Here is a 15,535-nt window from a genome sequence, read left to right on the forward strand (position 1 = left end):
GGAAATGAAAACGAACCAAATTCCTATGGGGGAAGGGAACGATATATTCTTATTGATTGATACTGGCTTTGTGGCCACCAAACCAGAATAGTCAGTGGATGAAAGCTGGTGACTGGGTCCATTTGGGGTAGCGGGGGCGGGCGTAACACAGTGGCAGTAACATTTGAGTCTATTTTGCTATCAGTTCCCATTGTGAAAGCTCCGGGCAAGTGCTTGACTCTGTTCTATAACTATGGATTAACCCAGACTCATGTAAAAGCTGCAGTTGGGTCTCATATAAATTGCTGCCTCCCATTGTGCACACGCTTCACTTACTAATGAATAACTTGGATATCTTGCTGGAAGTTATAACTAAAAGCATTAAACCTGTAGAGATTAGACCCTCAGATTTCCTGCCCAATCACTCACACCGCTTGCAATTAAAAGAAAAGCATCTGTACTTTCGACCCCTTGAATAATCTGGTCACTCAATCCACGACTTGTTTGTGGGACACTGCTTTGCGCAATCGGCTGCCGCGTTTCACCCGTACAATATACAGTCAATTCACTTAACAGAATATTCTGTGAAGCGCTTTGAGACGTCTTGAAAACGTGATAAGGCGCTATATCAAATGCAAGGATTATTATTGAGATCTTCTTCAAGATCTTAGACCCTATTAAGATCATTATCTTAATATTGTATTTGAGACTGTTTGGGATTACAGTAAATGCTTAAATTCAATCTTAATTTGGATGCTGATTTTTTCAAGAATATTGGAAAACTGGCTCGTAAATTAAGACTAAATCTAAGAATTTTCTAAAATCTTGCGTAATCTCACATCCAGTATCAAGATCATGGTCGAGGCTCAAAGATCACGAGGAAGGGTAAGTCTTCATAAAGTGATCCACTAGACCAATGGTGTCAGGTACATCGCTGCAATAACATTCATTGTTATTTGTCTCAAAAACATACAATAAATAATGGCCAGTGTTAGCCTGTAAAAAAAAATTTAGATTCCACAGAACTGTGCAAAATTCTGGCCTAATTTAGAAGCTGCTTTTCTGCCCGTTCTTAAAAAGAAACCGACTTTCAAAAAAATAAGTCTCACAATTATGACCGATCTTAAATTTGAAGACTTAAGTGGTTTTACAGATTAAGACTCGGTGGAAGTGGTGGCACATACATTTCTTGAAAAATTAATTGAAAGCAGTTACAGTATTTGGCATTCATTCTAGACTTGGCTTTGGTTAGGGAGATCTTGACTGTATTTGGCACCTTTAAGTTGCTGAAGGCAATGAGGCATCATTCTCCGGTACAATAGAGGGATTGCTTACAAGAGTTAAGAACCGCTTGCCCAACTCGTACCAGTGGAATAAACACATAAGAGTCTGCCAGTGCAATTCCTGTGTCCCAGCAAATACTAGCTTCAATCTTATGAGACGTCCACTCTTGCTGTGGTTCGGCTTCAGCCACACACAGGAATAAGACCCAGAATCAGCTTGCAGTGATTCGAAATGTTTTACAAAGTTGACTGGCAGTTAACACCTGTGCATTTGGGTTTGTACAGCTGAGTGTTGATTTTCTTGACACCAAACAACAGTAAATTGTATCAGGACCTTCCCACGTATCAGTCTCCACCTCAGCTGCAATAAGCATCTCTCACCAAAGCAATAACTCAAAGTGGCTTCTCCTTTCCCCAAGAGTGCCCGGCTCAACTTGTCAAGTAAATAAAAACTTCCTGAATATCAGATTTATTAAGCGGTTCAGAAACAGCTTACTTCACTGAGATGTCAGGCTCCAGCTGCCGTTCATCTAAACCTGACGGTAAACCAAAAGTGATTCCCCCCATCTGTGTGAGTCAGGATTCCGAATTAACAAATAGTGCAAATTAAACTCCCCCCCCCCCCCCGCCCCCCCCTCTGATTTCAAACAGAAAACCATGTGTAAAGGCATCCTGTTGTCACTTTGATGGTTTACAAAGCAAGGAGCCTTAAATATATTTAAATAGGGAAGAGACTAGGATATTTTACTGGCATCATGGAAACGCAGGTGCTGGAAGGAGCCAGACAGATGGAAAAGCTGCCTCAGGTGCTTGTTAAACATTGCTCAATTTGGAAAAGGTTCAGATACTCTGCTAGTTACTAGCATCATTCTTCTTCCAACACCATATGTCCTTATTCAGTCTCTCCAAAGAGAGATTCTCTGCCAGATAGAGAGATGCAGATTGAATTGATGTTTTTTGTACTGATACAGCCAATGTGATGAGGAAAGAGAAAAGGGAATGTTGTCTGTGCAAGGAAGGAAATCAGGCTTGAATGGTGGAGATGTGAGATAGATGAATACTCTATAATGTTTGAAATTAATTTTCCTCCCTGAGTGGGTCTGAAGATGTGTACAATAGAATAGGCTTAGTGTGGTCTGCGGGTGGAATAGACTTGATGGGGCGAATAGCCTTTTCCCATTCCACGCTTTCATATGATCTTATAATTATGGGGACAGTGCTGGAAGGTGGGATTAATATTTTTCTAAAAAGAGATTTGGAAAGTGACATTGATACAATTGGCAAATGGCCTCCTTCTGTGCAAAATGTTCCTGTTTCTATTCTGAATTTTACTGATGTCTTTTTTNATACATCATAATTATATCATCGGAACTATTGGGTGAAAAGATGTTGAGGTCATCAGTAATTGCTACATGATAGAGAAAGGGTTTTTTAAATGATAAATTGTACAGTATGTTCTCAAAGAAAGGAATAAAAGCTCAATGAGCATGCGTAGGAGGGGAAGACAAATGTAATTCTGCTATGTATACGCCTTCATCCTTTGTCTCATCTTAGCTCAGTCGGTGGCACTCTTCCCTCTGGGTCAGAAAGTTGTGGGTTTAAGCCCTATATGGGACATGAGCTCAGTCTAATCCGACATTCTTGTACACTCCTGGGTAGGGGGGAGAAGGACACTTCATTGTCAGAAGTGCCATCCTTCAACAGGTATGTTAAACAAGGTCATGTCTGCTTGTTCAGGTGGACGTTAAAGATCCCATAACACTTGGAAAGGAGGTTTCCTGTCCAAGGTAAAATTGGGCGGTTAGTGGGAGCTTGTGTCGAAATTGTTGCTGAGTTTGTCTGCAAACCAAGTCATTACACTGACAGTAATTACTCATGACCCACCTTGAGACACAAAGGTGATGAGACCGTAACATGCAAGTTCTCATGTACTTGTGTCATTAGCTCAGAGTTTCCGAAGAAGCTATCTCATGGTATGAGTAAACAAATTTCTTTTGGAAATTGCACACCCAGTCCCGTGGAGCCTGTTGTGAACAACAGCATAAGGTCATGTGTTTGACTGAATGTTAAAGTGGAGCAAAACGACGGTGATGTCTTTGAACACTGCCTCCCCTTCCGCATTATTGTGGGCCAACCAGAGGCAGGTCAAAGGGCAATGCAACCACTCGTGTCACTGGGCAACGCACTCTAAAAAGGATTGTAAAGTACCGACATTTTCAGATCATCGGTTCAAGGAAGATGCATAGTCTACTGATTTGTCACATAACCCTACGCATTATAAAGAGAGATTATCTGTATCTGGTAGTGCTAATAATGCATGATTCTAAACAGAGCTGTACTGAACAGGTAATTCTTTCATTGAATGTGTCCTTGACTGTATTTGTGATGTAAATGTGTGTTGTGCGGGGAAAAAATAAAAACGATGCAGTCTATTTGATGAGGCTTTCAGTCGTTTTAAGGAAGCTGGGGACAGGGATTTTTCCCACTTGGCACCTGTTTCCTTCCAACCTAAAGCTGGACAAGCAGCGGAAAGCTTCCCAGGCAGCGCTCTCAAGGGCAAACTATGCAGTTTTAGTTGGTTAAACTCCAGCAGTGCACACTCTGGGGTCCCCAAGCCTTGTCTCTCGCCAACCTGTGCCTAATACTCTCTGGAATTAGGTAACCAAGAAATGTTTTGAAGGAAACAACTGTAAATTAAATCAATGCAGAGCCATGGAAAGTTGAAATGTATTTGCTTTTACTCAATTCGCACCCTCCCCACCTAAAGATGCTTAGTATTTCACCAGCACTAAATCAACCTATGGCAAATGGTCGTGCATTGACCATCATCTGCACTAAACCCTACTGTCTACAATTAAACCCCAGGCTTGGTGCTACTTGACCACTACCTCCTAATGGCTGTTTCTGGTAACATTGCTGCCTTGTTTGCCCACAAAAAATCACCGCACTTGACAGTAATTATATGCAAAGCGCTTGGAGATGCTACCACCTAACAGCTTGCAGTTTCGTCTCTTTTCAAGTCGGATGAACACGTCAAGGCATTTAACAAATAAAATAACATTTGTATAGCGCTTTTACGCCGGGAGGACGTCCCGAGGCGCTGGACATCAGTGTTTTGGACCCGAGCTGGGGGTCGGGATCGGGGAGTGTGGAGGGCAGTGGGGGAAGGAGGGTGACTGAAGTCACGGGCGAAGAGGAGGGTCTTGAGATGGGTCTTGAAGGAGGCAGGGGAGGGGGCGAGGCGGAGGGAATCCGGGATGAAGTTCCAGAGGGTGGGGGCAGATTGGCTGAGGCCCGCCCGCCAATGGTGGGACAAGCAAGGTGGGGGACATGAAGTAGGCCGGAGCCCGCTGAGCGGAGGGAGTGGGTAGGATGGTAGGGCATTAGGAGGTTGCAGACATAGGGAGGAGCGAGGCCACTGAGGGCTTTGAAAATGAGGACCAGAATCTTGAACTGTATCCTCTGTGTGATGGGAAGCCGGTGGAATCGGGCGGGTGATAGGGTCGTAGAGCCTGATGCGGGAGAGGACACGGGCTGCAGAGTTCTGGCTGATCTGCAGCCTATGGAGGGAGGAGTTGGGGAGGCCGACAAGCAGGAAGTTTGCGTAGTCGAGTTTGGATGTTGTGAATTTAACAAATATAAGGGCAGCAAACAGGGAGAAGGCAGATTTAATGAGGTTAACAAACCCACGGTCGAAGAGGAACATTTTAAAGAGGAATTTTAAAGTAGAGACTAATGAAGCATAGCAAAGAGATTTTTGGAAGGGATTTCCAGATGACAGGGCCAGTAGCCGTAGGTGCAGTACTAATGAAGGATTCTAAGCAGTAAGAAGCGACCAATAGACCACAATTGAAAAGTGGAGGGTACAAGCAGGAGAATTGAGCTGAAATAGATTGCATAGATAGGGAGGGGCAAAACCATGATGGGATTTGAAGGACAAGGCTCTTAAGCTCAATCTACAGAGAACTAGAAATTGCCCCTTCCTTCCTCATCTTCAGGACGCGCCTGAAGACATTCCTCTTCGACCGTGCCTCCCCCCCGACTCAGCAGCTATAAATGTAAGTTGTTGGTGGTGTTGGGAAGCAGTGGATCTTTGCAAGAAAATGGGCGTGCGGAGCCTACTGCAGTGTGAACATTAGCTATAAAGTTTTTTTTATTCGCTTCATGATTTGTTTCGTTTTTCTCAACTCCCTTCTACCTTTCTAGTGTCCCCTGGCCTGGGTCAACCAATGATATCAAAACAATAAATTAGGTAAAGATTTATAATTAAATAGAAATCCTCAAACTGTATACGGTGTATAAATATCAAAAAAAAACTGACAGCTGGATTTAGTCACTGACATTGTGAGTCATTGAGAGCTGAAAATCATAGCTACGAAAGGTGAGGTTTATCAAATAACAAAACAGATGAGTGGGAAAAAATAACCTTTTGAGTTTGATAAGGAGAGAAGCCTCAGGGATGGTATGAAAGAGTGCGCAGTGCAGGATAGCTAGGGACGCAGGGAACATTTGCAGACAAAGCACTAAATAAAAGGCTGCTGAGTGATGTACTGGTCAGAGCTCACAGACATAAAGCCAACTCTGCAATGCAGAAACCAGCCCTACAACTGAATGACGTGAGGGCGAGCTGGGGGGAGGGTTGGTGGGGTGGGAAGAGAGTTTGCGCTATAGATTTGTGTCAAGTATGAACTGAACTGAGTCAGATCTTTTTCACTTGGGATTTATAACAGGCATCGGAGCGAGGTCTGACAATGGAAAAGGGCAGCTCCAAATGCAATGGACCGCCCAACGATCAGATCTTTCAAACTCGTTTAAAAATACACACCTTGCATTTGAACAGTGGAAAATTGCGTCAGCAAACCATTTAGCGGCCGAGGTCAGCTGGCAAAGTAGGCAGATTAGCATCATCGTTTTCAAAGGAAATCATTTTTTTGAATCTCTTTTTATTGTCTTTTTTAAAGCAGTGTGTTTCCAAATCGATTGGGGGTTTTTTTTTTTGCTTAAAATTGAAAACGCAACGGTAAGAAATTATTGGGAAATTACATTTTCACAAAATGTCCTGGCCTTGAACTCATCTGGATATATCAGCCCCCAACACCCCCCCCCCCCCCCCCCGACCACTGCAAAAAAATAATGCCCATTACCCAGGCACAGTGACAGGTGACGGATGTCTTAAAGGTCACTGTTTACTTTGTAATGAGGGAGTTAAGGAGAAATTGGCAATTACTGCTTTAACTGAAGCATCACTGTCTTGAGAAGACACAAGGTGAGGGACTAACACTAGCAACTGTTTTGAATTTGTGATTAAACACGAATGGCTCAAAAAATCCTAATAATCTTTCTCTGCTGGAAATTATTACAGTAGATCTACAATACTCTTGAGAAATTGCCCACTCCTGTGTGAGAAATCACTCGCTGCTGTGCGAACAGACTCTCAAGGTGCAGAAATCTTACAAGTGCCTGAATGAACCAGCATATAATAATATATTATATATACTAACTGTAGCAATATTGTACTCAGAGAGTGCAAACTCAAGGCTACAAACTGCATTCAAACACTGAAGTGCAGTTACACAGACTTTGCATTTTAACGTGTCGTTAAAGACCTTTAATTTATTTTACATAAACTTTGTTCAGGGTCCAGGTAATTACCATTACAATAGATATAACTCTCACACTATCTTTATTATATGTGAGAAAATAAAAATGACTTACCATCCTTCTTTGTCAATGCCACTCATTCATTAATAATAACCGTAATCCTTGCATTTGATACAGCGCCTTATCGTGTCTTCGAGACGTCTCAAAGCGCTTCACAGAACATATCGCGAAGTCAACCGACTGTATTTCTTGTGGGCGAACGAGACCATTCAAAAAAAACTCTGAATGAGTTCTCGAACAGTATTGGTTTCACCGGGTTTTCCCAGCTCACATCTTTAAACAGAGGCTGGCAGGCCCGGGAAGGAAAGAAAAATATTCAAACACAATGACTATTTAAGAAAAAAAGTAACACTATTTATTCATTTATTTATTTATTTGACAATACAATTTCACCCACTTATGTTAGCAGTTAAGAGTCTGTCATATAACACTAAAGCTGTGTTTATAATGCACAAACAGATCATTTTCTTAACCTATACATCGAAGTGCTCAATACTGTAATGATGTTGTAAATGTGTGCTGCCTGCTGTTGACACGTGCGCACGTTTAAAGTTGACAAACTCTTATATTTTTGTGAGGCTTCGGGCATTTTGAGAAATAAAATGTACATTAAAATAGATCTGATTCATCCCAAAAATTATTTTGACTTGATTCTGACTTCAGTACGTATGTGGGAGTACCACTCTGAAAATAGTCATAGTCCAAAAATAGCACAATTTCTATCAATCCGCAGAGTAACCGCAGAATTCATTCAAATACCGAAGTGTAGTTCAAACAGAATTTTATAGACCAAACATTTAAAAGAGATGGTAAAACCTTTCAGTCATCTTACATTATGTGTCCTTCAGGAATGGTTTCTTCCTAACCAAATTGCCCTTAATCCCCACCCAACCATCACGAAAAGATAGATTGAGTTGAAGGAGACAAATGTGTGATAATAAATGTGCCAATTATTCTTCTCTCCATCCTGTAGGGTTGCAGTGCCAGAAGGGTTATTGAGAATAGTTGGATCAGTGATTGCCCTGCTCTATGAAAGGTTCTACCTTGTGGGTTAACTCAGAACAACATCTAAGGCTTGAATCCCTCTGCTTCTTCAACAAGAGTCATGCTAAACTGCTCGAGCTACTGAGCTGGCAGAAAGCTTTTAATGTTTAAATAATGTGTGTAGAGATATATATATATATATATATATTTATTTAAAAGTGCATAAGCCAAGTCCATTATCCCTCGGGGTACTTTAAATCAAGTGAAAGCACAAGCCACAAACAAGATGCAATTTGAAAAAATAACTACATGCCAAATCTTCCTAAATGATTTGTATATTTTTAAAAAATACCATCAGAAGACTGACGATTTCAAAACAGTGCCTCGAGAACTGCAAATTATTGATCATTTTGAATTTAGGAATCAATGGACTGAGGTCAGATTGAATTGGGTCGATGTATGGTAATGAATCCTTATTGAGGATCTGTCGTCTTATTTCAATGGGGCAGCAGCCCGGGTAGGTCAAGAAAGCACGAACCTGTTTAAATAAAGAGTTTTCTTCCTCATTTTCACAGCAGCCTCACAGATTAATCGAAACGTATAAAACTATTAATTCCAGGGGAAACTCACCCGGATTCACTTTTTTTCCCCTAAGTGTTGGCCTGTTGGCAACTGTCGGACATAAACATTTCAAAAAAATAAAAAAAGGTTTTCAATAGCCTGTCAGTTACGACTGGTGGCTTTCCCAATCAGGTGGCTGACTAAAGAAAGAACCAAGGATTTGTTTGTTGAAACTACCTTTTAGAACCAACTCTTCCACCTCCACAACTTCCCTCCCCTCCTCAATGCAACATGAACGGACGGAGTGCTTATTACTTAGTTCTAACATTATGAGGTTAACATTGTACATATTACGAGGTATAACATTTCATTGCCAGGCATGTGTGTCTGAAGAGTTATTTGTCCACGTAGGCAAGGAAGGAAAGACTACTGTCTCTAACTTTTAATTTGAGAGATCAGAGAGGTCTGGTCTACTCAGGCGAATAACACAATGAACCCGTACAATATTTAACTCGAACACTATTGAGATTTCTAAACCTCTCATATACAGTGCAAGCCAGTTAATGGAACATTTTTTCTCGAGGAGGGGTCCCTTACACTATATTCTGATGTGTTTGTGTATGTGTGTGGGGGAGGTGGGGGGGGGAGAGAGGAAAGGTGAAGAGAGAAAACAGTATAGACTGGAGTTTCTGCATGCTAGGCACGCTTCTTACCCATTGATCGCATCAATTCCTGCTTTAGCAGATGTAAGAACGTTAAACAGAAATGATGGGCAAGAGTGAATCTGCGTGCGGTAAATCAAATTCAAATTTGTACAGTGTGTTTAAAACCAGTGGTCTGACTCCTTCAGATGAGTGCAGATAAAACTTCTGAAAATAAAGGGAGATAGCCTGAGCAGCTTCACTCGGTCTTTACAGTCTTCTGTCACCAAACACAAACAGCTGGAACTCTGACTTCAGCTCTTTGGCACATTGCACAATCCTGTCAATCACCATCTCTATATATGGTGTTTGCGTAATAGGAGTGAATGGTTAAAAGGAACGATTGCTGGTCACGGTGACTGTTCCCATTAAGAGGCATGCACTGTGCTATGAAGTGCATTATTGGCAATATACAAGACGTCACACCTTAAACACCGATATTCCAAAATAACAACACTCATCTCTTCTGAAAACCTATTGAAATATATATTATTTTGTTTTAAAAAATTCAAAAGTGCATCATATTTCCTTTTGCCTTCTGAGCGGAATCGTTTCTCCCGTTACAACATTTACAATGCTAGATTTCTTTGGGCGAGGCGGAGTTCTGATTGAATAGTAAAGAAGGGCAGGCAGCCTGGAGTTGTGGGCAACTAGGGATAGGCAGTTAGTATGAAAGCAATGCGTCAGTTATGTGAAGCGCTTTGAGACGTCGCGACGATGTGATAAGGCGCTATATCAAATGCGAGGAGTATTATTATGTGCGTTTGCTCCTCAAGAGTGACAAGCTAACACTGTACCCATTTATCATGCCAACAACAAAATAACTCTGGGTTTCTGTTTTCATACACCTATATACTGTAGATAGTATTGGTCACTTTTGTATAACAAAGCATTATAATAATAATAATAATAATGGTTAATCAGCTAGGATCATCCTACCCTTACGGCTTTGGCTCCCAGGGTTGAGTACATGTCCTAATCCTCTAGGACTACATGCCAGATTCTTTCCAATCATGTCTCCTCAAAGCCAGGTCAGCCTCAGGTGAATCCTGCCCCCTCCCAAGGAAAGTTATGAAGCATCGTCTATTTAAAACCTACTGGTCGCTTAAATGTCTCTCACCAGTCTGACATTGATGCTCATTGACATCAGATTGAAGCAAAAGCTGCATGTTAAATATATGTAGCCTGCGTGGATCTGTGTATAAACCTCCACCCATTCAAATAGCACTGTAAAGGTTTACTCATCTCTCTCACACTTTGATTCTTATCACGAATCTTCTGCTCCGTCTCTAACCCTCTTCACTTTCCTGCTCGGACTCACTCGTCGTGCAAACATTCCATCTACCACCTTTCTCCATCTACCACCTTTCCCCGTCCTCCATCACCTTGCTACCAGCAATCCTTCATCCAGGAATATCGTCCACCAATTTGCCTCCGTTAATCCCTCGGTAGGTGACCCTGCTCGGTCGTACCAGGACCCCGTGGTTTGATTTGCAAGTGAAGTAGCGTTTCTCGCCCACTGAGCCGTCGTTTTTTCCTTTAGGCGAGCGCAGCTCCAGTCCCAGCCACACTCCGGGGGCGAACTCCGTGGGCCCAATGTACCTGATGGCACCTATCTCATTGGAGCTGGTCAGGAGCACTTGCGAGCCTTCTTGTAGTTTCACGGTGCCCTCAGCGGCACTTCCGTTTGCACTACTCCAGCTCCGACGCAAAACTGCGTTTTTTGGTCTGGAAACAAGAAACAGAGTCATGAGAAAACGGGTGAGTTGCAAATGGACCAGTGCGCCGTTGGCTGCTGCGTTTCGCCCCCAAAATATACAATCAATTCACTTTACAGTATATTCTGTGAAGCGTTTTGAGACGTCTCGAAGACGTGATGCACCAAATGCAAGGATTATTATTATTATTATGATTATTATACAGGGTGTGGGACGCCAACCTTCCCATGGGTGCTCCTGTTAGGCGTTATCGATTAACACAGAGAATGTCGTCAAAAGGCAACCGGATATCAATTTGTCGATCTCCCGGGAAGATTAGCAACGTGAAATTTGCTGCCTTACACAGCGCAGGCGACTGCCAGAGGGTTGAGACTAAGATACTGGATCCATTTCAGAAACAGCTTGATGCTGTAATGGAAAGACAGTAGAGTAGCTCTTAAACTCTGATCACTGGTTGAAAATGTTAATTAAGTTTGATTTTAAGGACTAGTTACAGCAAAGTCACCAGCATCTAAATTCTACTTCAACAAGATTCAGAAACTTAGCACTAAATTGGGGCATCGCAACACTGCATCAGCCAACGTCTCAACTGCAGCAGAGCAAAGGTGACTGGTGAATATGGTTGAACATTAAAGCTAGACGTGTGAAGAATGCATTGAAGTTCAAGCTTAAGATTTTTGCTAAAGTGAAATGTATACCTATGTTCACTGGAGGTGAGGTGTTGGCAGTCGTTTAATGGCTTCACAATGCTCATTATAGCATTGAATAGACGGCACACAGCCCTTTCACTTAAAGCAGAAGAGAATCTGCGAGCTGCTTGCAAATCACATTAGTTCCTTAGAAGTTACTGACATTATAGTCATAAAAAAAACTGACAAACATGACTTGTTTTGATAGCATCCTCGTGTCTACACAAATTAAGAGTGCATAGTAATACAATAAGAAACAGATCACAGTCAGTACATGATACAACAGAGGATTAGATCTGCTGGATATATATCAGCAAAAACTTCAATCATTTCAAAACCAAATAACATATCTCTCCTTCCCACAGTATTCTTTCTCCACCTCTCTGCCGCCGCCGCCACCCCCACCCATCCCCGATCCAAATCCATGGTTTCAGATCACATTCAAGGCCCAAAGGATTTGGGACTTTAGTCTGTGGTCAAACACAAGCTTCAAACGGAATCAAATCCTTTTTCTATTAATTTTTTACATATTTCCTCTAGCTCTGGCTTCTGCTGAAATTAATGGGAAGCTTAGCATATCTTCAAAGGTTGGCAAAGGTGGCAGGAATTGGAGAACACAACAATTGATTCAATTAAATCAAAAGGGAGTTTAGAATTGCTGGAGGAAACCAGAGAAAAATCACTGGAAGTAGTATTCTGGCAAATGATCGTAATTGATAAGCTAAGTATTATTCAGTGGAACATCTCACTTCTGTGAAGATATTTAAAGCACAGTTATTAGGGAATCGCAAATTATTCTGGCGAACATTTTGCATCCAACCCATTCAAGGTACTGGTTGCCCAGCAAACAAACACATTAAAAAAAAATTGATTTCAGTGCTGCATTTATTATTGCAATATCACCCTTTTGGACAGGCAGGTACATTTGCTGGAGACGATATTAATCCAGCAAAATTCAATTGTTAAGATTTGTTGATCTCTATGGAGTGCCTTAGAGCTTCAGCCATGCCCAGAGAGAACTAGGAGATTTCTTGCAATGTCGCTTTTTGCTTTCATCGTGGTAGTTATTAATTTTTTATGAGCTTTATTTTTTTTAAACTAACACGTTTCCCCCACCATTTGATGGGTCTTGACAGGGAGCATAAAATATTCCAATTGTTTTGCTTCACAGTGCCACCAGTTCCAGGAAAGTTTCTGTCTCCCTGGACCAACACCTTTTTTTGTACATTTTCAATTCATGCGCGTACGCTGAAATAAAGTTGAAAATCCTTTACCTTTTTTTCTATCGCCGTCACAGACTATGTGGTTCCACTCACATATCCTATTCTCTCAGTTATAGGTGTCAAATTTGCAGCGTGCAATATTACACAGTCAATTCACCTTACAATATATTATGTGAAGCTCTTTGAGACGTCTCGAAGACGTGATGAGGTGCTAAATCAAATGCAAGGATTATTATTATCCCAATGCAAATAGAATTTGTTGTTGTTATTATTTTCGCATACACTAAAAATTGGGGCAAAAGCAATCATTAGTCTCAGGGTTGAAGCCCCACTATAGTTACAGTGACAACTACTGACTGCTTTTGACCACATTTTTAGTCAATGCCATAATTATCACTGGTAATGTGACCCAGGGCGGTGCAGTTAGAATATGTCCCAGCTGAGCGTGGGTTCTTTAACGCTGTGGACCCGTCCTATACTGGAAAGGAGGTACCACCTTGCTTCAGGCATTGACTGGAAGGTTTCCCAAGCTAAAACATGTCCTGGTTGTCAGGTCGCTGCTAATGCACCTTGCTGTGTATGGGCCTCATGTGTAGAAAGCACTGTTGGCATCACTTCACGAGCAAAGTGATGCTTCTTGCATGCAGCGCATTATTGACCTGATGACCCAGAAGTCAGGAATGTTTTCTCTCTTCATCATAACACAGCCTCCGAGATTTGGGAGCCAGACATTATCCTGTATTATACCATGCCACAATTTCAACACCAGAAGATTCACAAAACAACACTGCGGGAATGACGAGCTGTTTTGTTCAGATATCAAACGTCTTGTTTTATATAATACATCAGAGGTGGTGAAGGTCATGAGCACCATTAAAAGCTCCTTTTACTTGTTTCCACCGCATAATTTAAAGGCTTTAGATCAATTTCTTAAATGTAAAGAAAGAAAAATAATGACCCTAATAAATATATTCGGGGCCTATCCAGCCTCATTAACAGCATAGTATAAACTGCCAATTACATATCCACCAACAGTCACGCATCAGTTACAATTGCTTTTCTACCTTTTCTTTGCACTTTGAAGTGCTGTTAAATTTCTTGCGTCTAATATTGGTGCCCAACATCCGATTTCACACCTTCCTGCCTAAAGCGACTGAAACAGAACATAGTTAAGTCGGAGATATCACTGTCTGGATCTGCTGGGATGCTGGTGGCAGGTTCACACACTTCATCAAGTTCAGACAGAACTACATCCCAGCGGTGTTTCATTCTGGGAGCGCAGACAAAAACAAAGAAAGCAATAGACCAGATTCTCCACACTGCTGCTAGTACCAGTCACAGGTAAACGCTTGCTGCAAGCAGATTTTGTGGATTGACCGACAGTTCATCCTGTTATAGGTAGATACTGAGTAAGCTGCGGTTAATCTGATCCTCACTTAAGGGATGCCTAAGATCTATTTCCCATACTATTCAACAATCTTTTTTTTAGTATTGAACTGAATAAAGGCATTGCACACTAAAGCAATATATTTGGGGTTCAAGTGCATCATTTTATCATGTGATTTTGAGAGTAAATTACTTAAAAAGTGAGTTGGCATTGTTTCTCTTTAATCTTCCGTTTGAAGTGTTTTTTAAAAAAAATCTTTACATTCAGCTGAGCTGCTGAAATGATTTGAGAGCATTACTATTGTGGCAATTCAGCAAAAGCTTCTAACCACTGAGCCTCACCCGCATCTAAAAACGACCAGCTTTTGTTTGAGAGAAAATATCCAGTCAATCAGATGTGAGATTGAAGTAGCAGGGAAAGTCTTCAATGCAATTATCATTGCATGCATGAAAAGTTTGCGTATATTAACCCCTTGGCCTCTCTGCTTTTTCAGCCCTTTTGAAGTTTTACAGTTTCATATATATTTTCTCGCCTTATTCTTCCTTCCAAAATGTCTTACTTCAAACTTTTCTGCATTCAATTTGAACTGCCATCTCTATTCCCAATATAGTCTGTTTGTATCCTTCTGAAGTGCTCCGAGATATATTCTGGTTATTCCTGGACCTAGATCAGGTTTATCACTTATCACTGTAGGATACCACAGTTTACATCCCACCAGTCTGGAAAACATACACCCGGCCCGACTCTGTTTTCTGTCCTTTAGTCTATTTTCTACCCCTGCTACATGTCTTCTAATACTGTGCACCTTCATTTATTTCCACACTGATAAGGTGCTGCAAAACAGGCTGTTCGTAGGACCTCTCTGTGTGCAAAGCAATACCAATATAATCACTACATTGGACAGCAATTCATTGTAAGACACTTTGAGTTGTTTTGACATTCTAAGCACTATGCTACACGTAAGGATTTAATATAAACTTTGGAACCACTATAGCAGGTATTCCTGTGGCTCCTTATCCATTAGCACAAAACTCACCTCCAAATCAAATTAAGTGTTATTAAATGAACAGCTTAGTAGTCACGCCAAAGTCTAGGTCAACCTGTCCCTTCACTAACCTTTAATAAACAATAGAGAGCAATCGAGAGGGCACTCACCATTCACAGAGAGTTACTAATGTGCCTAATGCTTGTAATACAGGCTTGGAATTTGCAGACGGCAGTAAATGCGAGCAAGCAGAAATCTGGAAACAATATTCTTTTTTATGACATGCATCGATCACAAAAAGAACATAAGGGTGTCTGGAACAGGAAAAAGCTATTCAGACAGTCGTATAAAATGGGAAAGGAGT

General features: G+C 41.4%; 1 protein-coding gene across 4 annotated transcripts in view; it reads right to left on the reverse strand.

Annotated features, from left to right (window-relative positions):
- Positions 1-7,255: 7,255 nt before the first annotated feature.
- Positions 7,256-15,535, reverse strand: part of clip3 (CAP-GLY domain containing linker protein 3) — a 140,308-nt gene continuing 132,028 nt past the window's right edge. For all 4 annotated transcript variants that reach the window (XM_042332804.1, XM_042332803.1, XM_007896823.2 and 1 more), the window contains one exon: positions 7,256-10,897. In XM_042332804.1, coding sequence (XP_042188738.1) covers positions 10,573-10,897 — 325 coding nt within the window. In that variant the 3' untranslated portion in view covers positions 7,256-10,572. The remainder of the gene's footprint in view (positions 10,898-15,535) is intronic.

Source organism: Callorhinchus milii, unplaced genomic scaffold (genome assembly GCF_018977255.1).
Source record: "Callorhinchus milii isolate IMCB2004 unplaced genomic scaffold, IMCB_Cmil_1.0 Scaffold3, whole genome shotgun sequence".
In the NCBI taxonomy this organism is placed as follows: domain Eukaryota; kingdom Metazoa; phylum Chordata; class Chondrichthyes; order Chimaeriformes; family Callorhinchidae; genus Callorhinchus; species Callorhinchus milii.